The 26414-nt window shown below is 35.4% G+C and overlaps 2 protein-coding genes across 2 annotated transcripts in view; one reads left to right on the top strand and one right to left on the bottom strand.

Moving 5' to 3' along the window:
• Positions 1–26414, top strand: part of rec (recombination-defective) — a 138030-nt gene that overhangs the window by 79332 nt on the left and 32284 nt on the right. Inside the window, exons 2-5 of the mRNA XM_067782909.1 lie at positions 15445–16750; positions 18176–18787; positions 18857–19483; positions 19540–19660. Of these exons, the coding sequence (XP_067639010.1) occupies positions 15883–16750; positions 18176–18787; positions 18857–19483; positions 19540–19660 (2228 nt within the window). The 5' untranslated portion in view covers positions 15445–15882. The remainder of the gene's footprint in view (positions 1–15444; positions 16751–18175; positions 18788–18856; positions 19484–19539; positions 19661–26414) is intronic.
• On the bottom strand, positions 20132–26060 carry LOC137250322 (nose resistant to fluoxetine protein 6). The gene is made up of 8 exons (XM_067782923.1): positions 25957–26060; positions 23997–24372; positions 23771–23936; positions 21278–21357; positions 21106–21219; positions 20695–21035; positions 20488–20630; positions 20132–20422 (listed from the first exon to the last, which is right to left on the bottom strand). The coding sequence occupies exons 2-8, from the start codon at positions 24254–24256 to the stop codon at positions 20318–20320; spliced, it is 1209 nt and encodes a 402-aa protein (XP_067639024.1). The 5' UTR covers positions 24257–24372; positions 25957–26060; the 3' UTR covers positions 20132–20317.

The raw sequence follows: 26414 nt of genomic DNA, 5'->3' as shown, positions 1-26414 counted from the left end.
ATTTCAAAAATGACCGTTAAAATTTTAAAATTTTTGTTTCAGAATTTCTAGAAAATTTTTGAATATGCTGTTTTGTAGCCCAATAAATTTTAGTGCAATGTAATGCAAAAAGTAATGTGCAAGTTAGAAATAGCTCAACATTTTTCCTGAATTTTCAGAATTTTTTTCGGCGAGGGTGTTGAGCAATTTCTTCCATACATCGCACGAACAAAAATGTATTTTGTATGTGGGAAATTGGTCAATACCCTCGCCGAAAAAAATTCTGAAAATTCAGGAAAAATGTTGAGCTATTTCTAACTTGCACATTATTATACTAAAAGTTATTGGGCTACAAAACTGATTACTCAAAAATTTTCTAGAAATTCTGAACCAAAATTTGAAAATTTGGTGGTCATATTTGAAACTTTGATTAATTCTCCTTACCTTTGAATAACATTTGACATTTTTTTCAATGTGGTTTCTGTTAGGGAATTTGCGATATTTTAAATGAAAATTATCAATTAAGCTGTGAGCAACTACATCTGAGTTTTTTTCAGCATAAACCAAGTGTGTACTTATTTTTGTGAGTAACGTATTTAGTTCCGGAGGTTATATCCAACATTATTATTTAATTGATATCCAACTTCATTATCCAATTATCATCCAACCTTTGAGAGATTTTGGGAAATTTACAGTTTTCAAATGAATACCCAACACATTTCTCCAGTTGATATCCGAGTTTAGGTGGAGTTGAGAAAAAATCTCCGTGGTGGTACCACCAAGACCAGTAGCTGTTTATTGTGAGAAATAAACACCTTGTTGGTAGCAGTCATGAAGCGTAATTGATCAAAAATTTTGTTTTTTTGGTGCTTTGTGTAAAAATACTACACCAGTTTGCAAATACAATGATGCTACACCATTTGCACAAAATACTGAACTCCCTTTACGGGTATATATATTTTATTTTATTTTCGTGAAAATACTGTAGTATGGAATCTTACATTTAAGTCCAGTTAGAAAACCACAAGTTAGGAATTAAATTTTTTCAACTTTCCGTTTTTTTTTTTTTGAGTACGCTATGATTCTCGAGTTGAGCCACTGTTTCGAAGCAACTCTTGAGATTTTAGAAGTATGCCTAGTTATCAACATGAGCTCTAATGGTATTCAAACCCAAATGCTCGGTGGGTATATTCGACGACATTTCGAATGAACGCAAATAACTGATAGGTTAACTAGAGTTGAACCCTGCCTGCTTAAACTCAGCTTAAACTTCAGCTAAAGTATACTGAAAAACTGCGGAATAAGTTTAAGCGTAGTTTAACTGGCAGACTGAGTTGAACTTGTACTGTAAAACCGGGCCTTAGAAATAGAAAATGACGCACAGTACTTCGTTCGCTTTAAGTTAAATTGAATTCCTACTGGGCATAATCAGACTCGTTAAAGAGCCGACATAACAAGAGCAAAAGTTAAATGCGTTTTGTTAAATAGTCATTATGAATTTGAAAACATACCGATATACATATGTGTATCCAAACATAAACAAAAAAAGGATTTCGAATGAGAAATAAAGAATTTTCATAGAAAACTCTTAAACTAAGTTGTTTGTTAGATTTATGCATATACAGCAAGGGGCGACTATTACTTAGCAGAAACAATTTTGAAGTCACTTTAATGGTTCAACAATTACCAGCCTCTTTTGGAGGTAGGAAAATAATGTTTACGTCTTATACTGTTTTCACACAGAAACTTAATGATCTCATTTCAGCTGCTAATGAAATCGTAAATTTTTGGCTTTCACACAGAAGTAACTGCTCGATTAGTATGAAGGATGAGACAGACAATCATGGCGGAACGATACAAGGTGGGAGCATGGTGACATACCTACAAACAAACAAAATTCCATGTACTTGTAAATTCGATGGACAAATGTCAAAATCGTACTGCGCCGGTAGTTGATGTATCAAATCAAATAAAAAAGGTTATAATCAGCTGTTCGATGCGGCCACCTTGTATCGTTCCGCCATGCAGACATTGACATTTGCTTTGAAAATTAAGAAGCGGAAACGGAAGCGGAACGCTGCTAACAGAGGTGCATTGTGCTTTTGACTTCATTAGGCATTCGATTAGCTACTAATGAAATAATAATAGATTCGAATTTTGTAGGGAAGATTGAGCTCAATAAGCGTCTTAATGTAGAAAATTGCCTTTATTATTCAATAAGCCGTCTGTGTGAAATTAGTATTAGAGTGCTAATGCAGGCTGCTAAGAAATTTCATCGGCAGCGTCACCATGAGTGTGGAAGGTAACTGGTCGCCGTTTCGCGCCTTCCTATAAAAACATCACATAAAACCAAAATCCAATAAATATTTTAATAAAGCTTCGGATCACAATATAACCTTTTTTGAGCACAAAAATTGCAAAAATTTAAAGGCATGCGATTTGAGGGTATGCAACTGAAATATGTGGCCCCTTAATGGATATAAATGGTCATATGGATCACCGCCAACCGAAGATGCAATATATGGTAATAAAGACTGTCGTGGTGTAAGAAAGACGTTGCCGCCAAATAGAATAATTCACGCATAAGGACGCAGGGCTTGCCACTTTCCGCATTGGGGCGAACTCCCTTAATATCTCATACATCAGTTTTCATATAAAAAGTAAAATATTGCATGCAAATAACTAATAATAAAATTTTACTTTGGCAACATACATATTATATTAGTTTCTTTATTCACGCAAATGCTGAATAACATAAGAATATTCGTAGTATAAAATATAAAAATTGTATTGCCCCTCTTCATTTACTTTCATTTTAAATTAAATTCACTTCGATAATTCTTTCCGACACAATTCCTCTTTAGTACTTTGACATATGATCCTCTGTGGGTGCTCCATGGAGTACTACAGTGAAAGTACTTTGGAAAGTGCTCTCACGTATGTACTCTATGGAATACTCACAAACAAAGCTAGAGTGGGATCACCTACTCCTCTCCTAGGACATCGCAATGTTAATTGGAGCACATTTTTTGTATGAATACAGATTAGATTTGGAACTGTCCTATACTCCCAAAGGAGTATTCCTTACATTATTTATAGAGACTCGGGTTTTTTGATGGACGCTTCTTGTAGCGCTTCGTTGATATCGAATATCGGCTTTGCAGAAAGAAAACAAATTAAGGAGGAAACACGAGAGTGAGATACAAGATAAGTGCATGCAAATTTTAACCCTCCGATAGATTGTGGCGCCTGGCCGGACGAGAAGGTTTTATTTTCGTGACTTACTTTACTGCTACCCACCCGATCATGAAAAGCTTTAGTGACTTTTTAAGTTTAGAGCCGGTCTTTATTAAAATTCTTAAACCGATATTTTTTTCTTTTTATTTTATCTGTTTTTTTACCAAAGTTGATTATGTCACATTTTAGCGTTGTCGTCTGGCTAGACGAACATAGCCTATAAGACCTCATAGTTCGTATTCATTTCAAATTTTTCAATAAAAATTCAAACTTATTTCTGGTTAGTCACAGTGTGCGACGAGTTTTCTTCAAAATTTAAATAAAAATTAAAATATTTGTGGATAAAGTTCAAAGTGTAAAATTTCGTCTGGCCAGACGACAACGCTAAGATGTGTTGAATTTTTTCACCGCTGATCGGAGGGTTAACAAAAACTTAGGCGATGGATGGAGGTTGCAAGCCAGTTTATTTCAGTTAGTGCTTAGATATCAGGTTGGCACACGTCTCTGTCAACTGGAGACAACAATGAAGCACATAAAATGGTGAGTCCAAGTCTACAAAGGAGAACAATGGAGTTAATATTCCCCCAAACGACTATTACGAGGTACGAATAAGACAATTGCTGTCTTCCCCTTATGAAGGCTAACTCAGACCTGATAAATCTAACATCAATCAGATTTTCACTAGGCGCTTAATCTTGAAAAAATCTTGTGGAAAAAGAATTTCCACACATCATCTCACATCATATCAAACAGGTGGGGTACGTTACCTCCCTTAGGACTGACACACTTGCATGCACTTGCATCAATAAACGGTGTGAATGTCAAGTGCAAGAATGTCCTTTAAGTGGCAGTCAAAAAATGATGGTAATACCGGAAAAAAGTATGCATGTATGTACATTAGGGTGGTCTTGTAAATAAAATGTTTGATTTTTTCTAGTCGCACTCCTTCATAGAATAACACTTAGGTCAGAAATATTACACATTTAATTTAATCCCCATTGTAGATGGTTAAGAAGTGTCTCACAAGCATAGCGAGATGCGGTTTGAGTAAAAGCGTCGCAACTTCATCAAGTCTTACCAAACAGGTGAGTCATCGATTTTATAGTTAAGTTTTATCGGAATCTATTGCCTAATAAACCTATGGGTCGTCGATAACAAACTAGTCAAAAAAAGAAAAAATCAATAAAAATACAGGCGCGATTCAACTCAGAGAAGATTTAGGGCCGGATGGTTTATATCGAGTCCGAACGGCATCTGAAAGGCAGATAAATTTTCACTGAGAACCTTTTCATTACGTTCGTATTGTTTGCTAAATCACGGCCGAGCGTAGACCCCGCTTAGGAAAATTTTTTCTTATTGAAAAAACATTTTTAAAATGTTTGATGTTGCTTTGCCCGGGCCTTGAACCAAGGATCTTTGGCCAGGCATGTGAACCACGCTAATCACACCACGGCGGCCGCCCAATAACAAGTTGGTAACACTCCAATAATAAATCGATCACTTTTCGATGTTGCATCAATAACTTTTTGATTAAAAATCGATATTTTGTTGGATAAAAAATCGATAACTGTTCGATAACAAATCGATAAATTTTCGATCGAATCGATGGCACGCCGATAACAAATAGAACTTTGAAAGCACATCGACAACTTTTCGATAGCAAACTAATAACTTTTTTAAAGCTTGTCTATAACTTTTCGATAGTGAATCGGTAAACTTTCGATAACGATAACTCGTCTATAAAAATCAGTCACTCATTGATAACCTTTGTTAATGATAGATAATTTGTTACACTTCGATATCTAATCGGTAACTCATCTATGCATCGTCGTTAGCACACCTAATGGAAACCGATAAGCCATCCACAAACAAACCATTAATAAATAAAAAAAATTGATAAAGCGCCGTCCCTATTCGGCTCAGGTCCGGATACGATTTCATTATCTGTTCAGGGTCTGATTCCGGTTTCGGTACCAATCCACTTCCGGTTGTAGATTCGTTTCCGGTTGTTGTTGTTGTAGCGATGATACTCCCCGAAGTTGTGGGTATATTCTAAGCCCCCTAAACCGTTTCATGGTTCGGTTACGAATTCGGTTCCAATTCCGGTTCTGGGTTCAGATCTAGTTCCGGATCCGGTTGTTTGAAATGTAAATAACGTGCGCCGTATTTATGTAAACTGTATTTTTTAATTTAAAGGGTTATAAAGTTAATGTTCGCCCTCTGGATTAAGATTCCTGAGAACCAAACGTGTCTTTTGATACATCTCTTAATATTATGGACGAGTTTTAGCAGTCAGGTGCTAAAGCAAAGGATTAAAAATGTTTTATCTGTTTTCATCTTTATTTCTGTAAATGCCACTCTGAATAAAAAGCGTCATTGTGTAATATATTGAATGTGTAATAATTCTGACCTAAGTGTTATTCTATGAAGGAGTGAGACTAGAAAAAATTAAATATTTTATTTACAAGACCACCCTAATGTACATACATGCATACTTTTTTCCGGTATTACTATCATTTTTTGACTGCCACTTAAAGGACATTCTTGCACTTGACATTCACGCCGTTTATTGATAAAAGTGGATACAAGTGTGTCAGTCCTAAGGGAGGTAATGTACCCCACCTGTTTGATATGATGTGGCATGATGTGCGGAAATTCTTTTTCCACAAGATTTTTTTAAGATTAAGCGCCTAGTGAAAATCTGATTGATGTTAGATTTATCAGGTCTGAGTTAGCCTTCATAAGGTGAAGACAGCAATTGTCTTATTCGTACCTCGTAATAGTCGTTTGGGGGAATATTAACTCCATTGTTCTATTTTGTATACTTGGACTCACCATTTTATGTGCTTCATCATTGTCTCCAGTTGACAGAGACATGTGCCAACTTGGTATCTAAGCACTCACCGGAAAACGGTCGCCGTTTTTTTTTTTCTTACTGAAATAAACTGGCTTGCAAACCTCCATCCATCGCCTAATTTTTTGTTAACCCTCCGATTAGCGGTGAATAAATTCAACAAATCTTAGCGTTGTCGTCTGGCCAGACGAAATTTTACACTTTGAACTTTATCCACAAATATTTTAATTTTTATTTAATAAAAAAGTTTGAATTTTTATTGATAAGTTTTGAAATTAATACGAACTATGAGGTCTTATATGCTATGTTCATTTAACCAGACGACAACGCTAAAATGTGTCATAATCAACTTTGGTACAAAAAAACAGATAAAATAAAAATAAAAAAATATCGGTTTAAGAATTTTTATAAAGACCATTGTAGGGTTATATTTATATTCAACTTTAAATGTACCTACTTTAAATAAATTGAATTTTTTTGTTCTTGCTAATTTTTATTTTTCAATTGTAAAATATTGTCTTTCAAAAATTTTCATTCGGTTGAAATATTTAAAAACGTTTTGTAACATATTTTTAGGATCGGTTAAATAAAAATATTTTATAAAAATAAATAGTGCTTATTATTAAATAGTGATTTATATATTAAATACCACATTGGCGATCTAGCCAGCCAAACATAAAAACCGTCCTTCAATAAGAACGAATCAAATTTTAATTCTTGTATGCTGTATGAAATAATAACGCCACCAGTTGATGTTCAGCAAAAATCGATTTATTCTCTTCCTAGTTATATATTATGCGAGTGGAAACCATATTGACTTCCGAAAACGATACCATAGTTCTGTTTACTATATCCAACTTATTACGTTTTTATCAGCAAATTCTTAAACAAATTGTTAAAGGTGGTGCACTTGAACAAACTTTAATTGATTTACAAAAGACCAGCGAAGAGATTTATTTAAATTCACTTTCAAATAAAGTGCGTAACATCTTGCAACGTCCAACTCTAACTCGCTAAAAGTTTTGTAATTCGTACCTTTAAACTAGTGTGAAGTGTCCTCACTACTCGAAGAATTATCTGAAAAACAAGTTGAAAATATATACCAAATATATCGTGAACATCACAAGAGCCCTCTCTAACGTGTATTTGACGTAGACGTGGTGGTCCAAAAACTAGATTCACTTCTATAAAATTAGTTTATTTTCAACTGCACGACGTCGTCTTCGTCGTATTTTTGGATTGTCATTATTTCAGGCGTTACCGCTGCATCATTAACATCAGCCTTTCAATCAAACATTGCAAGAGCAACAACAACAAAAGCTACAAATACAAAACAATTAAAGCCATTGCACAATACATTGTCTAATTTCATCAATCAATTTTAAAGCCATTGCACAATACATTGTCCAATTTCATCAATCAATTTTAAAGCCATTGCACAATACATTGTCCAAATTCATCAATCAATTTTAAAACCATTGCGACAAATATTTGGTGAGCTGTATCTAGTATTAATATTATTTATATGTATCTGTATATGTATCAAAATAGATTAATAATTTGGGTTTTGTAAACGCTCCTTTCCGGAAATTTTTATTTCTTCCTATAATATAATTTTTGTAGTTATTTCTATTAACAATGTTTCATTCACCATCAAATAATATACGTACATCTACACCACGAAATCAAGTAAACGATTCACTTATTGATTTGGATAATGAAAATTATCAAAATGATTTACCAAATCCATATGTGAATCAAAATAATGAAATTTTTGCTACATCGGTAAAACTTCCCCAATTTTGGACTAATTGCCCTGAAGCATGGTTCATCCATGCTGAAATGCAATTTAGTCGAAAGAACATTACTCAGGAAGGGACAAAATATGAATATGTCATAACTGCACTTCCACAGGATGTAATTATGACAATTCTTGATTTTATTCAAAATCCTCCTGAAAATGACAAATTTTCTGCATTAAAGAAAATTTTAATTGAACGGCACTCATTAAGTGAGAATGCCAAATTAGATCGAGTGTTATCCGATTCAGAAATGGGAGATCGTAAACCTTCTGAGTTTTATCGGTCTCTAGTGCTACTCTCTGGAAACAATTTTAGCAGAGAAATTCTTAAAAAGCTTTGGATAAGGAAGTTGCCCAAAAATTTAAGTATTATTCTTACTAGTTCGAATTTTAATGAAATAAGTGAATTAGTTAAATAAACCGATAATATTTGGGAAGTTTATAATAAAAATGAAATAGCCTCAGTTAGTAATTTTCCAAATTCTAAAAGCGAAAATGCAATTATTTCAAATTTGGTTCAAACAACTAACATGATGTGCAAAAATTTTGAAAAATTGTCATTAGAGATCAGTGAAATTAAAAATCAGATGAGTCAAAATTATTCAAGGTCCCGATCTTTTAGTAGGAATCGTTTTAGAAGTCCTTCTAGGTATCGATCAAAGTCTCGTGACAACCCAAATTGGCTCTGTAGGTATCATTATAAGTTTGGTAATCAGGCTTTGAAGTGCGAACAACCATGCGCTTTTAAAAATAATAGTTCGTCAAACTAAAGTTATCCGTTGTTACGGCGACAAACAACGGACATTTAGACACCTTTACACGTCGCTTATTTATTTTTGATAAAACAAACAAACTTAATTTTTTAATAGATAGTGGAGCAGAAATTTCAGTGCTTCCGGTTTCAAAATCTTCAAGTTCGAAAAAGCCATCAGATATTATTTTAACTGCAGCTAACGGTTCAACGATTTCGACATACGGTAAAAAACTTTTAAATATTAATTTAGGACTGCGTCGCGAATTTCAGTTCACGTTTTTAATAGCGGATATAGCTAAACCAATTATCGGTGCTGATTTTTTGTGTAAATATGGTCTCTTAGTTGATGTTAAACGCAAATGCTTAGTAGATCCGATAACAAGTCTTTCAATTAACACAATTTCATGTGTTTGTAATGTTTCGCTACCAAAAGTTTTCGCTGTTGATAACAAATTTACAAAGTTACTAAAAGAATTTCCTTCTTTATTTTCTGAACCAGATTATACACAACCAGTTAGACATACAACAGTTCACAGATTAGTCACTGAAGGAAATTTGCCATTTTCTAAACCAAGACGTTTAGACCCCATTAAATTCAAAGTAGCTAAAACTGAATTCGATTTTTTAGTAAAGACAGGGATATGTAGACCTTCTAATTCAGCAGTAGCATCTCCTTTACATCTTGTACCCAAGAAGGAGTTAAATGACTGGCGTCCTTGTGGAGATTTTAGAAGATTAAATGTCGTAACAGTTCCTGATCGTTATCCTTTGCCCCATGTTCATGACTTCAACATGAATCTAAGAAATAAGAAAATATTTTCAAAATTAGATTTGGTAAGAGCTTATCACCAAATTCCAATGGCAGAAGAAGATACCTATAAAACTGCAATCACTACGCCTTTTGGTATGTTTGAATTTGTACGAATGCCTTTCGGGCTTAGAACTCGGCGCAAACTTTTCAACGATTTATTAATGAAGTAGTTAATGATTTAGACTTTGTTTTTACATATATTGATGATCTCTTGGTGGCAAGTGAAAATGAGGAACAACATTTCAAAGATCTTCGCGTACTATTTCAGCGCCTAACGGAGTACGGTTTAAATATAAAACCAAGTAAATGTACTTTTGGCGTAACAAATGTTGACTTTTTAGGACATAATATTTCTGAAACGGGAATTAGACCCTCAGAAGAAAAAGTTTTAGCCATTCGAAATTTTGATCGCCCAAAATTTATTTAGCAGGCACAAAAATTTATTGGTATGGTTAATTATTACCATCGATATATACCAAAATTAGCAGAGTTTACGACAGTTATCTATGATTTAATTAATAGATCAAATAAGAAGCGAGACAAGATTTTAATTTGGGACGATACATCTAATAAAGCTTTCGAATGCATTAAAGAAAAGTTTGCATCTGCGATATTGTTAAATCATTTTAACAAAGATGCAAAACTTTCTTTAAATGTAGATGCATCCAATACGGCAATAGGTGGTGTCATACATCAAACGTTTAATAATAAGTCAGAACCACTTGCATTCTTTTCAAAGAAATTGTCTCCATCCGAAATTAAATATAGTGCATTTGATAGGGAACTATTAGCTATTTATTTGAACATTAAACATTTTCGTTACCTTCTAGAAGGACGTGAATTTACAGTTTTCACAGATCACAAGCCTCTTGTATTTGCTTTAAATTCAAAAACAGAACGCAGTCCAAGACAGACTAGACATATGGATTTCATTGCTCAGTTTACGAATGACATTAGGTATATTAAAGGACAAGAAAATGTTGTAGCTGATACATTATCTCGTGCATTTGAAGTAGAAGCGATTAATAATTCGAACATTAATTTAAAAATTTTACAAAGTGAACAACAACAAGACAGTGAATTAAGCAAACTTACCTCAGAGCAAACATTTTTAAATTTGAAATTAATAAAAATTCCTGTTCTTAACTTTAATATATGGTGCGAAGTGTCAGGAGAAAGTCCTAGGCCTTTCATTCCAAACAATTTAAGAAAAATAATATTTGATATGTTACATGGGATTTCACATCCTGGTAGTAGAGCTACACGTCGTTTGATAGTTAAGAAATATTTTTGGCCTAAAATGAATAAAGATATTAATACTTGGTCTAAAGAATGTATAAGTTGTCAAAAATCGAAAGTACATCGTCATACAAAATCTCCAGTTATGAAAATTCCAATTCCAAAATCTAGATTTGAACACATTCACTTAGGTATTGTTGGACCCTTACCTGTTTCAAAAGGATATCGTTACATATTAACTATAATTCATAGATTTACACGTTGGCCAGAGGCATTCGCACTAAGAGATATTTCTGCAGTTACGGTTGTAAATAAATTTTTTAAAGAATATATTTCACGTTTTGGAGTTCCATTAGAAATAACAACAGATCTGGGATCTCAATTTACTTCAAACTTGTTTTCAGAATTAACGAAACTTCTTGGAAGTCATCAAATAACAACTTCTCCTTATCATCCCCAAGCTAATGGAATGATAGAACGTTTTCATAGACAGCTTAAATCTTCAATAATGGCTAGGAATGGATCCAGAGATTGGTATGAAGAGTTACCAATAGTACTTATGGGTTTGCGATCGATTTTTAAAGAAGATATTTCAGCAACACCGGCTGAAATGGTTTATGGACAAAATTTAAGATTACCTGGTGAATTATTTGTTTCAACTACAGAGAATATAACTTCAACGGATGTTTTAAGTAGTTTGCGTGAACATTTTAAAAATTTTAAATCAAATTTGAAACATCATCAAAATTCTAGTGGCATTTTTGTTCCAAAATATTTAAAAGATTGTCATTTTGTTTTTGTACGTGTAATAAACAAACATTCATTGCAACATCCGTATGGAGGTCCTTATAGAGTTATTGAAAAAGATATTAAAAACTTTAAAATTGAAATAAACAATGAAATTAAATCTATTCCTATTGATCGTTTAAAACCAGCAATGATTGATAAAATACAGATACCTAACACAAAAACAAAAAAGAAAGTTACTTTTAATTTATTTAACATTAAATCTCCGGAAGGGGGAGTATTGTAGGGTTATATTCATATTCAACTTTAAATGTACCTACTTTAAATAAATTGAATTTTTTTGTTCTTGTTAATTTTTATTTTTCAATTGTAAAATATTGTCTTTCAAAAATTTTCATTCGGTTGAAATATTTAAAAACGTTTTGTAACATATTTTTAGGATCGGTTAAATAAAAATATTTTATAAAAATAAATAGTGCTTATTATTAAATAGTGATTTATATATTAAATACCACAACCATCCCTTAACTTAAAAAGTCACTAAAGCTTTTCATGATCGGGTGGGTAGCAGTAAAGTAAGTCACGAAAATAAAGCTCGTCTGGCCAGGCGCCACAATCTATCGGAGGGTTAAAATTTGCATGCACTTATCTTGTATCTCACTCTCGTGTTTCCTCCTTTATTTGTTTTCTTTCTGCAAAGCCGATATTCGATATCAACGAAGCGCTACAAGAAGCGTCCTTTCTTCCATTTGCAATACGACGTTCTTCACCATATACAGTACTAGCATTACCAGCCGCACGTTGTAACGCCCGAGATCGAATGGGTGTTGCGTTATTTTTTCTGTTTTGTTTGTTGATAATTTAATTTATTGTTCTGTAAATTGAATTGAATTTTGCACGCATATTTGGTGAAATTTTCTGTTAAAACATTTTATTCTTGTATCTTATTGTATCTTATTTTATATTATTGTGTTGCTTTTACCGCTGGTGATTGTTGTTTTGATTACATTCCGAAGAAGCATGACTGGTGACCCAATTTTCAAAGCTGATATATGCGCAGGCATTCCTTTTGGTTCTAAGGAGTATAGAAATTCATTTGGATAATACACAATTTTATCTTCATCTGTAACTGTGTCGATCGATTTATATTTCGTCACTTCACCAGGAAACTGATTTTGAAAGCGATCATTGATTTTGTTAACATGATCATTTTTGGGAGCTAAGATAGTTCTTTCGCTTAGCCAAAAAACAAAAACATTAAAATTTAAAATTCTTAATTCTGAAATATGAAAAACTTTCGTCTTGGTCGAAGGAACCTCGAGCCGAAATTTGGTGATGATCGAAGTATAGCAAACACGTTTTCATAAGGAACACACACACTGAATTTGATTTTTATAGAAGATATAGATAGACTGAAGCTAAACAATTTTTTAACAGCGGCAGATTACTAAACGTCCAAAAGGCATAACAGCTAAACTCAACAATGCAGTCAAACTTTAGGTGTTAAAATAACTTAAGATTGTACGGCACCCATAGTTTTTCCCCATTCCACATTTTACTGGAGGTTTTAGGACTTAACGTCACATAGCTCCTTACCAATTTTAATTATCCTACCATTATGACATCCAGATATATGCAGTATAATATATTCCATTTGTATGGGAGGTGCCACGCCCCTTTTTCCCAATTCCATATTTTCTTGGTGGTGTTAAGGATTGACCTCAAATATCTCCTTACTGAATTTCAATGTTCTAGCATGTATACCTTCAAAGTTATGCTTTACTAAAGATTCCACTTGTATGGAAGGTGCCACGCCCCCTTTCTCAAAATTCCGCATTTTCTTGGTGGTGTTAGGGATTGACCTCATATAACTCCTCATTGAATTTCAATGTTCTGGCATGTATACCTTCAAAGGTATGCAGTACCAAAGATTCCATTTGTATGGGAGGTGCTACGCCCCTTTTATATATCGAAGTTATTTTTAGCCTAAAACCTTCCCGTTGATCGTAGGAACCCATAACCAAAATTTGGTGATGATTGATGTGTGGGAAATACGTTTCCATAGCGAACACACACACACACACAGAATTTGATTCTTATATATATATGGCTAAACCGATTTGGAATTTCAAAATCAACTAACCATCACCTCTCCTTCCTGTATCTTTCCTAAAAATTGCATGGCAATCTGTCGAGCCGTTCTCGAGTTATGGAGTGACAATCAAAATGTACACTTCTTTTTATATATATAGATGATGCGTAATGCTCTATAGATATTGTAACGATTTTACTTGCAAATCCTCTTATTTGCAACCCTCTGCTAAGTTCGAATCACTAAACTGTTGAATAAATAACTCCAATATTTAATAATGCAAAATGGCCTTTATTAAAGTACTTCACAATAACACTCAAACTTTGCAACGAATAGCTTGCTTAATAACGAAACTGATTGATAGCTCAAATTAAACTCTACTATTCAAAATAATACTGCTCTTGCTCGCTAGATAGCGTCTCAGTCGAAACTGCTTGACAACTCAAATCAAACTGAATTCCAGCGCCTCTACAATTGCCGCCTTTTATACTCTTTGATTTCAACCTTCGCATCTTCTAGGCGCTTCGTGAATCTACTAGTCCAGTAGCTCTCAAACTTCTCAGCTGTAACTACAATTGCACAATTTTATAGTTTTTCTCATTGCATACTTATAGGAGTATCTCAGATATATGCATGTGTTTGTGCATTGACTCTCCGCTGCTCGTATACGTACATGGTACATATGTGTAGACGCAATTATTGTTTCGTTTATGTAGATACATAATGATTGATCTATGGATGTGAATTCGCGTCACTGCTTAGCATCGGCTTAGAGACAGCAGCACCCCTTAGTTTTGCTAATATTCGTAACACTGCCCTCCACCTAAGTCTGATCGTCCCGATCAGACAAATCTCTCGATCTAAACGCTGCTAGCATCGCCAAATGTACCACTCTTCTATTTCGTGATTTCCCAATTGCTTGTATGCGGTAGACGACATCACTGATCGTCTTCACAACTCTGTACGGGCCTTCCCAACTGCACCGATATTTGGATGGAACACCTTTCCGCCGGTGAGGGTTGTATAGCAGTACCAGATCTCCCTCCCGGAAACTTTCCAAATTATTTTCCTTGTGCCTGTATTTCATCTTACTACACATTATCCTGGATCGTTCCCTCGCACTCTGTTGCTTGGCCAATGAAGAACTACTTCGCAGAGCTTGATCTTGGCAAATTGACTTTGCATCATCAGTATCTTCTTGACGTTTCACAACAGTAGTACGCGCTGGCTTGAAACCACCCTTGCATTCTTTCTGGAAAATTCTTTCAGTCGTTTTAGTGCGTCCATTAGGGTTTGTCAATGCCAGGGTTTTTCTCGCAGGTACTTTTGATTTCGCTTTATTTAGCCCATTCGATCCATCACCTTTTGCTCGACCTACTTTCCTTGACTTTCGTGGTCTCTGTCGAATCTCCTTCACCAGCACTCGCTTACTGCTGAACCCTTTTTCCAAACCTAAGTTAAGTGCACGTCTTGGTTCTCATAATGCATCACCCTTTTCTGCATATCGATCTTGATGTCATGGTCAACCAAGAAATCCACTCCCAATATAACTTCATCAACAATCTCCGCCACAACGAATTTGTGTAAAACCATGACCTTCCCAATTAAGACTTCACAGATCACTTCTCCCCGGACTTGGTTATACTCGACAGTGACCGTACGCAACCTCGCTCCAGGTAACGGTTTTACTCTCCTGTTCGTTCGTTAAGCATGCCTGCCTCAAACAATTTTTTTTCATATTTATCGGTAATTGAATTCGATAAAATGCAATCGATATTTTATTCACCTATTTTTTCAACTGCTAATAACTTTGTCAAAAATATCCGATTCTCATGATTTTTTCTTTGAAATGTTCGTTATTACATTTGCTTTTATATAAATTTATAAACAATAGCATATAGTTTAATATATATAGTTATTTTGACCAAAGAACAGCATATTACAATTTCATCGAAATCAAAAATCATGTCCTGCGCGGACCGGGTCTCTGGAAATGGAATGAGCAGACAGATAATTTCACCCGACATTGTGTTTTCAGTAGTCGAAAAATCTGCGGGTAATATGAGATATGTTTAGGAACAGAAGATGCAATTTTCATCGGTTGGCAACGCGCAGCCAAAAAAATTGGCTTCATTGCCTACTATTAGGCGTAAATGGAAATCTGGCAAACAGCTGTCTTTACAATCAAGCTTGTTTCAACGGCAATCAGTTAAATCTCCCAGCAGATCCAAGCGTTCTTTTACTCACTTGTGGGAACTCGATAAAATCCAACAAGTTGTGGAATGTTGCTTTTAAAAACATTTCGCGGTCAATTTATCATTTGAATTTTTAAAATTAACTTTTGGGATATACAGTTGCTTAATCAGAAATGAACCCACCAACTTCTCGACCTCCTAGTCGTTTCATACGCGGTCGAGGCCAGGGTGGTGGTGCGTACCGGCCCTACTTTTATTTTCGGCGTAATGGACGCACAATACCAGCTGGTGGTCGCGGTGGTAGCACAAATCCAGTGAGAGGTGGTGGCAATGCGAACAATTATCGTGTCCGCCGAGGACAATCGAACGCAGACAACATAACACATCCACTGAATATAAGATTGGATTCATCATTTCTTCGTTCAGACGGTTATGCAGCACCGGCAGATGCACAACCCACAGTACAAAGTATACCAGCCGAAATGCCAATACAATGTCCAGGATGGCATTTATATTTTCCACAAGAAACATACAACGAAACATCAGAAGTAGCCAAGCGCATCATCGCAGTGGAGGAACACTATGCCAGAAACGCTGGTCATTATAATTTATGTCATATACTGGCAGAAAGATGTTTTAAATTGGACGCAAAAATAGTTTGTACAGATGAGTCGCTAAAAAGCGTTTGGCCACAAATAAAGGAAGATATGATAGGGCGTACGCTGCGTACTTTGGCCACTTTCGCTGCAGCAATGCATAAAGTTGTAACAATTGCAGTTGTTAATGGCCGAATGAGTGGGCAAGCCTGCAGTAAAGACGTTTATGTGCCACGTTGTACACTACCTCATAAGATATATGTGCGCCCAATTGATTTCCAGGAAGTGATAAGCACTATGACACAATTAGAAGACAACACATTGGTTGACAGTTTATGTAGCATTCGGGGAATTGTCACTGCAATTGGCAATGTAGAGGCTGCAGCAACATGGATATCGTACAAGTGCTCGCGCTGCGGACAGGAGCAGGCGATGAGACAAAGTGGTAAGTTGTGATGGTATTTATTGAGAAAGGAATACATGCAGCGAGAGGGAAATCTACTCGGGATAGGTGGTACCTGGTAGGTTAAGTCAAGTTTAGTGGTCGCTGTCTAAAATGGCGAAAACAGATCGTTTGATCATTGAAGGTACCTTATTATGCCACATTAATTGTGGTATATCTTGGTACATATGAAGTCTTTAAAAGGGGTAGTACCTGGGCATACCGGCAAAAGCTTGCACACACCCCTCAACTTTCGCAAAGCTTTATAGCGTATAGTTGCCGGTAGAAACTCCCAACTCTAGAAATTACCTATTTTGTTTAACCTCTCTTCCTTAAAACTCTTCAAGTCCTTCGATTTTGTTAATGTTGCGCCTGACGAACTGAAAGTGTGAGATTTGCCCTCTCCATTTCTGAAAAATAGCAAAACTTGATTATCGGTGAAGATGGGTGCTTCGGAATCGAAGGTGATTTCCAAGCACCCTCACCCTCCCCAACAGATCTTTTACTATGCTTTCAAACTCTTCTCTTGCAATAAAGACGATGTCATCCGCATATCCGCATTGCATCCGATGCCATGGACCTTTCAGTATTCGCTCGTCCATTATTAGGCGTCAAAGACGAGGTACAACACGCCCACACCTTATGTATAGCCCTTTTTGATGTTAATTTGGACCTTGGCCCACTGAAGTTTCAGTTATCCGATTATTATAATCGCCGAATTCTTCCTCCAAACAATTCATACCAACTAAGAATGTTGTCAGAGGCTTCGCATATGTCCAAGAGGACATAAAGTACTACTTCTCTGTATGCTGGATTGCTGTGGTCAGCTGGTACAAGGTTGTATCAATGTTGTTGTTGTTTTAGCGATAAGGTTGCTCCCCGAAGGCTTTGGGGAGTGTTATCGATGTGATGGTCCTTTGCCGGATACAGATCCGTTACGCTCCGGTACCACAGCACCATTAAGGTGCTAGCCCGACCATCTCGGGAACGATTTATATGGCCACATTAAACCTTCAGGCCATTCCCTCCCTCCCCACCCCCAAGTTCCATGAGGAGCTTGGGGTTGCCAGGGCCTCGTCTGTTAGTGAAACAGGATTCGCCGCGGATAGGTGAGGTTGACAATTGGGTTTGGATAAGCTATATATTGAGCAGGCAACCTGAAGGGTTGCGCTACACAGCCCTTGAATCTGGTATTTTAGTCGTATCTTACGACAGGCATACCTACCGTGGGTATATTATGATCCCCTAACCCGCTGAGGGTAGGTGGTATCAATCGATCTGTTTGGTCTAAAGGTCTTTGCCAGGGAGCGTCCTTTTTTTCGAAGGATATGAAGACCACTTTAGTTTTACTTTACATCCTTATGATATATGCTATATCTCCGCTTTCGTATTTAATTTTTAATGCCGCTTATTTTCTGCCACCAATAGGATTCTACACAACCCGACCGTACAGTTGCAAAAAAGATGGTTGCTTAGCTAAGAAGAATTTCATAGAACAACGCTCTTCACCATTTACGCGCATAACACCACAACAACTTGTACAAGTACAAGACAACAGCATAAAAACTCCAATCGATGAAGAATTTGATATAACGGAAAATTTCGACATCGAGCTAAGATACGATCTAGTCGACACACTTGTTTGTGGTCAAGATGTCATCATCAATGGTACATTGAAAATGCGCTCACTCATAGACGAACAAAATGTCTATCCGAATTCCTCTGCAACAACAAGTAAAATTTATATGAAAGCTGTTTCAATAATAGACGCCAATCATTTACCACACACTTTCACACAGCGTGACCTGGATGCTATATCGATGATTACTTCAGAACCCGACAGCTTTAAGCTTTTGGCACATTCATTAGCACCCGAACTGCATGTTTCAGAATTAGTAAAAGCAGGCGTGCTACTGTCACTGTTTGGTGGTGCTGGCTCACAAATGCATACAGACGCGGAAATTAATGTGTTGCTTGTAGGCGATCCTGGTATTGGAAAATCGCATTTATTAGAAATGTGCGCCAAAGTTGCAACCAGAGGTATATAAATATTTTAAAAAGTTTAAATTAAGTATATGTATACTTTATTTCTCTAAAATTTTATTACAGCCACACTGATCAGCGGCAAGCGTTCTTCTCCAACTGCAAATTCATTGACCACTGCGATACAAGGTCGCACAAATCACATCATCAATGCAGGTGCTCTAAATGCGGCGAACACAGGCCATTGTGCGATTGATGATATTGATCGTTTGACATCACATCAAGACATCTTACTGCAAGTGATGCAATCAAAAATTGTTTCATTACCATTTCCTAGTATATATACAACCATGGTGACGCCTACATCAATTATTGCTGCCGCTAATTCATTACGTGGTCATTATGATCAATCTCGTCCTCTCACCGAAAATATACGTTTAGGTGCAGCATTATTGCAACAATTTCATTTGATTTTTTTAATTGTTGATAAGTCTAATAAAGATTTGGATACTTCACTAACTGAACATATTAAAGCAATACAGGATGGTATTAAAAAAAGCGCAGCTATTACAGCGCGTTTTGCTGTAAAACCAAAAGCAAATAATTCAATGAATATTTCACATAACGACGTTGTTGAAGTCGATGATGATGATAATTATGATTTGGCTGAACGTTTGAAGATAAAATTTATTGATTTCGATAAGGAAGAAGAGTTGGATTTGCTGCCACTCATATTGATGAAAAAATTTATCGGTATATGCTTTTAGTTTACTTAAGTACTTAAACTAACTTTATATATTCTCTTAAAGCATATGCTCGCCAAATTTGCCGTCCATTATTAAATGCAGAAGCTGCAGAGGCATTAAAATCTTTTTATATGAGTTTACGTGAAAAAAGAAGCGACGAAAATCAATGCGCTGTGAGCACGAGGTAAGCCAGTTCTTAAAACTTAAATATAAATTCGTTATTTATTGGCTACCACCGTTTAAATTGCATAAACGTGCCTAAAGTACCCGGTGTTATAGACCTAAAGAAGCCTGTGGAGTAAGGGCTTTAGAATATTCCGTTGTTGTTGTTGTAGCAGTGGAATATTTCCGTGGTATGGCATGCTTATCGTAAGAGGCAACTAAAATCCATAAGCCCGAAAGTACGAGGGTTCGAAACCCGGCTTTCGCGGTAGTAGGGCTAGTAACAGAAGTGCTAGTAACGAAGCGTCAGCCTCATATCCGAAAATAGACTGCCATCATCCGTAGCACTCTTCTGAACTCTGAGGGAGTGTTTTTTCTTGCGGTTACAAAAATTTACAATAACAATATTTGAAAAATCATCAAGTTATTGAAAATAAGTATGTTCTTTATAAATAATAAAAAAAAACTTAAATTTATTAATTTTTTATTTATAAATAATAAAAAAGCTTTTAAATTTATTCCTAAAACTAAAGTAAAAAAAGTTGGTATACTCATATTGACTAATAAATAAATTACAAGAAAATAAGTCTTTTGTAAATAAAAAAAGATTACAGGCAATGAATTTTGCATTCATCTGAGCATTGTGGCAGACTTCTTAAACTTTAGTTAGCAGCGAAAATCAGCGTATCAGCTTCAGCAAGGCAGATGTAGGCAATTCAACTAGAACCGCTAACATCAATGAGAGCAAGTAAGACAAGACTAAAGTGGAAAGAATGAAAGAGAACTAAAGGAAGAGAACAATTTTTTTAATTAAATTATAGGTTTGTACGTAGGTGTATGGGAACCTACCATAATTTCAGGACCAAAAAAAAGTGGCGTTCTCAATGTGCCCAACATTATGCGCGACACAAAAACATGGATCATAAAAGCACCATAGGTGAGCCGGCCCAAAACACGAAATATTGGCAAACAAGCAAACTTGCGGAATAAACCTAAAATTAAGTAAAACTTATGTCATACAATTTTCTTTTTTAATTTCACAAACAACAAACTCACCTCCCACTTTGCATGCAATGCCAACAACAAAAATACCCAAACCTAAACCCCAGGTATTGCGATGTAAGGCAGCATAAATACTACGCCAAAAATGTGAATGTTCGTCATAGTAATTTTGATAAATCGGATGTGATGAAAACAGCCACAAAATACCAAGTGGAATAAGCGCATACCAAAAGCATTGAAATAATTTATTTTTATATAATTTATATTGTTGTGATGAAATTTCATCATAAACGATGGCAGCTAGAACACCACAGAAATAACATGCAAAATTCATATAAACTGGTGCATATAATTCACTGAATTCGCGATCATCTATAAAAGAGTCCTTTTGTGTCCTGTGTTGCAATAAAAAAAAAAAAAAATGAATGTATACTTAGTTAATCCGTTGTGAAAGTCGCAACTTACTGTGGTGCAGGTACAAAAAAGGGATCATAATTGCCAAAGTAGGCTATAAAACCGGGTAGAGCAAAAAAGATGCCAGCAACGCAGCTATAAATCCAATTTCGTAGATGAGGCCACCTGCAGTAAAGTAATTTGATAAATAAATAGCTGCTTGTAAATGAATTGCATATCATACTTGTGTGCTGTCATTAAGACGATCAAAGAGATCATAAACGAAAAGGTGTCGGCTCCCAAATACCAACTTTGTAGCATACACTGTAAAAACAGAGAAATGAGTACAAAATAACAAACAACGACAAGTTCGGCGTTAAAGTGCATCTTAAGTTTTTAAGAAAACGAATAAGGAGGTCTAAGTTTGAGTGAAATCGAACATTATATACCCACCTTCGAGCTCTTAAAGAGAAATCAAGAAGTCCAAAGCGAAATGTCATCTTTCTTAGGAGGCTATAAAACAGTTATATAAATAACGGTCCTGCTAAATTTCGTAAGAATAGGATGATGCTTGTTAGGCTTATGACAACTAAGAAGAGGCAGAGCCACGCCCGCTTTTATGAATAAAAAATATAAAATTTCCTAACTAAATCAATTCAGAGGTGGAATATCAGCTTTAAATAATCTTATACCATATATTTCGTTAAGATGAGACTCGAAAAATTATTTTAAGGGCGTGGTCGTCAAAGGATTTTGCTCAGCTCTATATAAAATAGCAAAACTTTGACTTGCGCCTTGCAAAACATAATTTTTCCTATATTGTATGTGGCTGGTGTTACGCCCAATTTCCAAATGTTGCAAAATTTTTATTTAGCATAATAGCATCAATTGACTAGCAATTCACAAATTTCATGATGTTATCTGCATTTGGTAATGAAATTTCCAAATTTTCGATATCGTCAGTTTTCGAAGTTCTCATACTGAGCGTCAACCTTAGACTTTTAAACCTTTTTTTTTGGTAGACGTGGTAGACAATTCATGGTACTAATTTTCATCCGATCCAACATCCTGCCTTTAACGGCTTTGATTTACCGTTTGAACATTTTGCAAATTTGTATTTTACATCTTAAAAAATTAATACACTTGCATGGTTTACCACGCTTCAGTGTTTGTTAATGAATTATTTAATTTTCCAAATTTTCGATATTGAAAAATTTTGGCGTGGTTATAGTCTGCTTCGCCCATTTTAGTTATAAACCTATTCAACAATCAGATAGGTCGGTGTACCAAAACTGGTAATGATAGCACGAACCCAGCGTTATTTTAATATAGTTAAATTATCCTGTATACAAGTACAGTTGGGTGTAAAAAAAGTAAGGTCCGGCCGGTCTCGATAAAAAAATGTGCAGAAGACTGCACCCAAATTTGAAGCTTATGTTGAGAGTTACGAAAATTAAACAAACTATGTGTATCCCTTCAAATAAAAATTGTTTGTATAAGGTAACTGATTTGTAATTGATATTAGAGAAAAGTTGTAAGTTTACAAACGGCGATGGTTACTAGGACATGTTTCTGAATTTCACTTCTTCATCAGCTAGCTTTTCGGCAGCTGAGCGTTGAACTCAAATCTCCAACATTCATATCAGTGCAAGCCTTTAGATGCTAAGCCATATGAATTTCCCGGTGTTCGCTGTACAATTGGTCTCTCTAAGAGTTGCCTTTTTGTTTATATTCCTTTTGATCACCATGTAGGCACATATACTCTGTAGGTAGTTTATTCCTAATGGTGTGTATATGATTTTTAGGCGCGCTTTTGAAAGCTTAGTAACATTTTTTCGGATTTTTACAGTATTTGTTTTTAATACTTCCGCTGTTACTATTATATCAATATGATCATATGTATTTTAATTAGCGAGCTTTGCTCATATTGCTTTATACAATGGTTTTTGTAATTGATATTAGAGAAAAATTGTAAGTTTACAAACGGCGATGGTTACTAGGACATGTTTCTGAATTTCACTTCTTCATCAGCTAGCTTTTCGGCAGCTGAGCGTTGAACTCGAATCTCCAACATTCATATCAGTGCAAGCCTTTAGCTGCTAAGCCATATAAATGTCCCGTTGTTCGCTGTACAATTGGTACAATTTGGTGATCAAAAGGAATATAAACAAAAAGGCAACTCTTAGAGAGACCAATTGTATAGCTAAAGGCTTGCACTGATATGAATGTTGGAGATTCGAGTTCAACGCTCAGCTGCCGAAAAGCTAGCTGATGAAGAAGTGAAATTCAGAAAATGTCCTAGTAACCATCGCCGTTTGTAAACTTACAAATTTTCTCTAATATCAATTACAAAAACCATTGTATAAAGCAATATGAGCAAAGCTCGCTAATTAAAATACATATGGTAACTGATTTGATTTTCAATTTAAAAAAGAGTTTATATTTTAATATTTTGGCCTCGAATATCTTTGTGAACACTCCTGTAGCTTGCTCGTAGTGGTTTTTCATAGTTTGATAAGACATGAAGCATACTTTAAGGGGCCATAACTCCCTTAACAGGCATAACGAAAACGGTTACTCAAAAAGGTGTGAGTAAAAAATGTAAAGCTTCACATGACCAAAATAATGACATAAGTACAAAAATCGAATGAGAAATAACCCAATTACAATAAAAAACCATTTCGGCTGTATGTGTAAGGATTGGAAAAAAATCTCATAAATTGAATTTTTGGCTCACCTTTTCATTATTACGATAATAATTGTTGATATACAACAAATTGGCCCACCAATTTTTGCGACAAGCAAGCTGTTCACGTTCCATAATATGTCGCCAAAGTGGACCGCCATGATTTTCAAAATATACACCACTCAACAAGATAACAAATGCATAAGGTACAGTTAAGCTAAAAGATAGCCCATATAAAGAAAACTCGAAGTAACATTTCAATTAAACAAAAACTTACCGCAAATAACGAAATACATTAAACTTAATAAAAGTCAACAAGTACTCTTTTGTATTCATCTCATCCTTCAACTTTGTAAATGATATCCAATTAATTGTCAACAATAAACCGCTAAATACAAAGAACGTGATTGTTATCAAACCGCCTGATATTAGTAATGTGCCAGCGACTGTATGCAGTAGTTGTTCATTATTTTGTGGATTACTTATAGAACCTTCATATATGATCCAATTTGTATGCGCAAAAACGACCAAAAACATACAAAAAAATTTGAAACAATCAAGAAAACGTAGATCGCGTCCCAGCTTGCCAATTGGTTCCTGATTTAGACGATACCAATTGCGAGTGATTGAAAAGCTTACAGCTATTTTGTTAACTATTGAGAAAAGATAATTGAAAAGTTTAGCATTAGTATACAGAAATCTACTATTAATATATTCTAAACATTTATCAACAATTATTTTGCAAAACAGCTCACCGACTACTTACAAACGATAAAAAGAGATGACATCATATTAGGTCTCTTCGTTTCATGTGATATTACACCTATTAGGTTCAAAGGATATGATATGACGATGTGACTTGTTCATATGATGTCATTTTGCATAAAACAATTTTTGCTGATGTGCTTTTTTACAATATGATGTCGCGTAAAATATATGATGGATTTTGATACATTCCATTTTGATGTATCGTGATGCGATTTGTTGATTGTTTCGTATGATATAATAGATTGGTTGCTTTTTTACCAACGGCTGGTGTCATTTTAAGGCTTATTTTGGACTTAAAACATTTTCAGATCCTTGACTTTGCACTAATCGCTAAAGTGGTATGATGTGAATGCCTAAGCGAGCCTAGCTGTTCCGCCATAAAGGTAATTCAGCATGAGACATGAGACGTCGATCACCTCACGGAACACCCCTACCGACAATTGTACGTATATGATGTTACACCACACGTGAAATGGCATTTGAACCCATTTTGTACAGGGATGAAAATCAACTGACATGATCTTTTTTTCACTGCAGCCGCCTCTTATGAAACCGCCCAATTGTGCTTACTGTTTGTTGATATGTCGGATATGCTTGACGGACTACAACAACAAGGAACAGAGTCCCCAGGACAGCAGTCACAACAATTACCTTGGTAATTTTCGTCTAGGCGGTACATTAGTCCTGCGCTGCCATAGATACCGACTTAAGCATACTTTTTGAGGAAATATTTCTGTCAAACCATAAAGGTTACGAACTCCTGAACCTTAATGTGAAATCGCCACCAGTTAGAATAGCGAAGAAGCGACTGGTCATAACCGTTTAAACGGTTAAGCGCCAACCAAGTAAGTAAGTAAAGGACAGCAGCGTAAGGAGAATCCATAACTGATAATTCCATGTCCATATCTAACGTCGCTCTGCGCTTTTCGTCAATGTCTTTAGCCACCGGTATTAAGTGCACTTAGACAAGGCTGCAACTTTTTTGTACCAGTTTTACCATACCGTTAGAAACGTAAATCGATCTCACCTTTCCTCTAAATCAGTGGAAGTGATATATAAAATCTATGACCTGTCAAGTATGAGCATGAATTTAGTCATACACCTTAAGATGTGTTGAGAAGCTATCTAACATTCGCAGCTTTAGGAAGTTAAGCGCACCTAAAAGCTTTTCATACAGAAACGTTAATAATTGGGTCCATAACTAAGTCACACATAACCAATTAACCAACAACTTACATCATGTCATATCAAGTGATATTATATCATTGCATATGACATCACATCAAACCTTCACTTCATTCACATCATATGATATTTAACCGATCCATCTTGGCATAAAATCAGCGCTTCTTAGTAGTTTAGATATAGCTCTTTATCGTTAATTGTAGATTGATATATTGATAAGACCTAGTCGATGGACAGCTTTGCAAAAAACACATCACCGATATAAAAATTCCTTATGTATGTACACAAATTTGTTATTCATTTTTACCAAATCCTGTCACTGGATGTTTGTAATGATCATCATTTGTAATTTCCTTATCCCTTAGTTTATGCTTTAGATAATAATCAAATGAACTGCTAAAGGCGACAAGCAAAATTAATACAAAAGTAATGGCATAAAAAGTGAAGTTCCACGAATCTGTATGAAAGAAAAAAAAAAAAAAAATTATAATAATAATTTGCAATATTAGTTACTATTTTCAAATGCGGTGCACACATACATATTAGGGTGTCCGTTATTTTCTATATTATATGGTTGGCATGTCGTAAGCGGCGACTAAAATACCAGACTCAAGGGGCTGTGTGGTGCAACCCTTTCAGGTTGCCAGCGCAATATATAGCTTCTCCAAATCCAATTGTCAACCTCACCTATCCGTGGCGAATCCTGTTTCACTAACAGACGAGGATCGACGAGGAACTAGGG

This window comes from Eurosta solidaginis, chromosome 1 (assembly GCF_040869045.1).
Source record: "Eurosta solidaginis isolate ZX-2024a chromosome 1, ASM4086904v1, whole genome shotgun sequence".
NCBI lineage: Eukaryota > Metazoa > Arthropoda > Insecta > Diptera > Tephritidae > Eurosta > Eurosta solidaginis.
This window is presented reverse-complemented; position numbering and strand designations above follow the sequence as displayed.

Coding starts and splice junctions, on each gene's coding strand:
- LOC137250322 (XM_067782923.1), bottom strand. CDS start 24,256: ATGTTTTTGGTCGTTTTTGCGCATACAAATTGGATCATATATGAAGGT. Junction 21,358..23,770: donor ATTATCGTAATAATGAAAAG/GTGAGCCAAAAA, acceptor CTGTTTTTACAG/TGTATGCTACAAAGTTGGTA. Junction 20,631..20,694: donor CATTGCATGCAAAGTGGGAG/GTGAGTTTGTTG, acceptor ACTTAATTTTAG/GTTTATTCCGCAAGTTTGCT.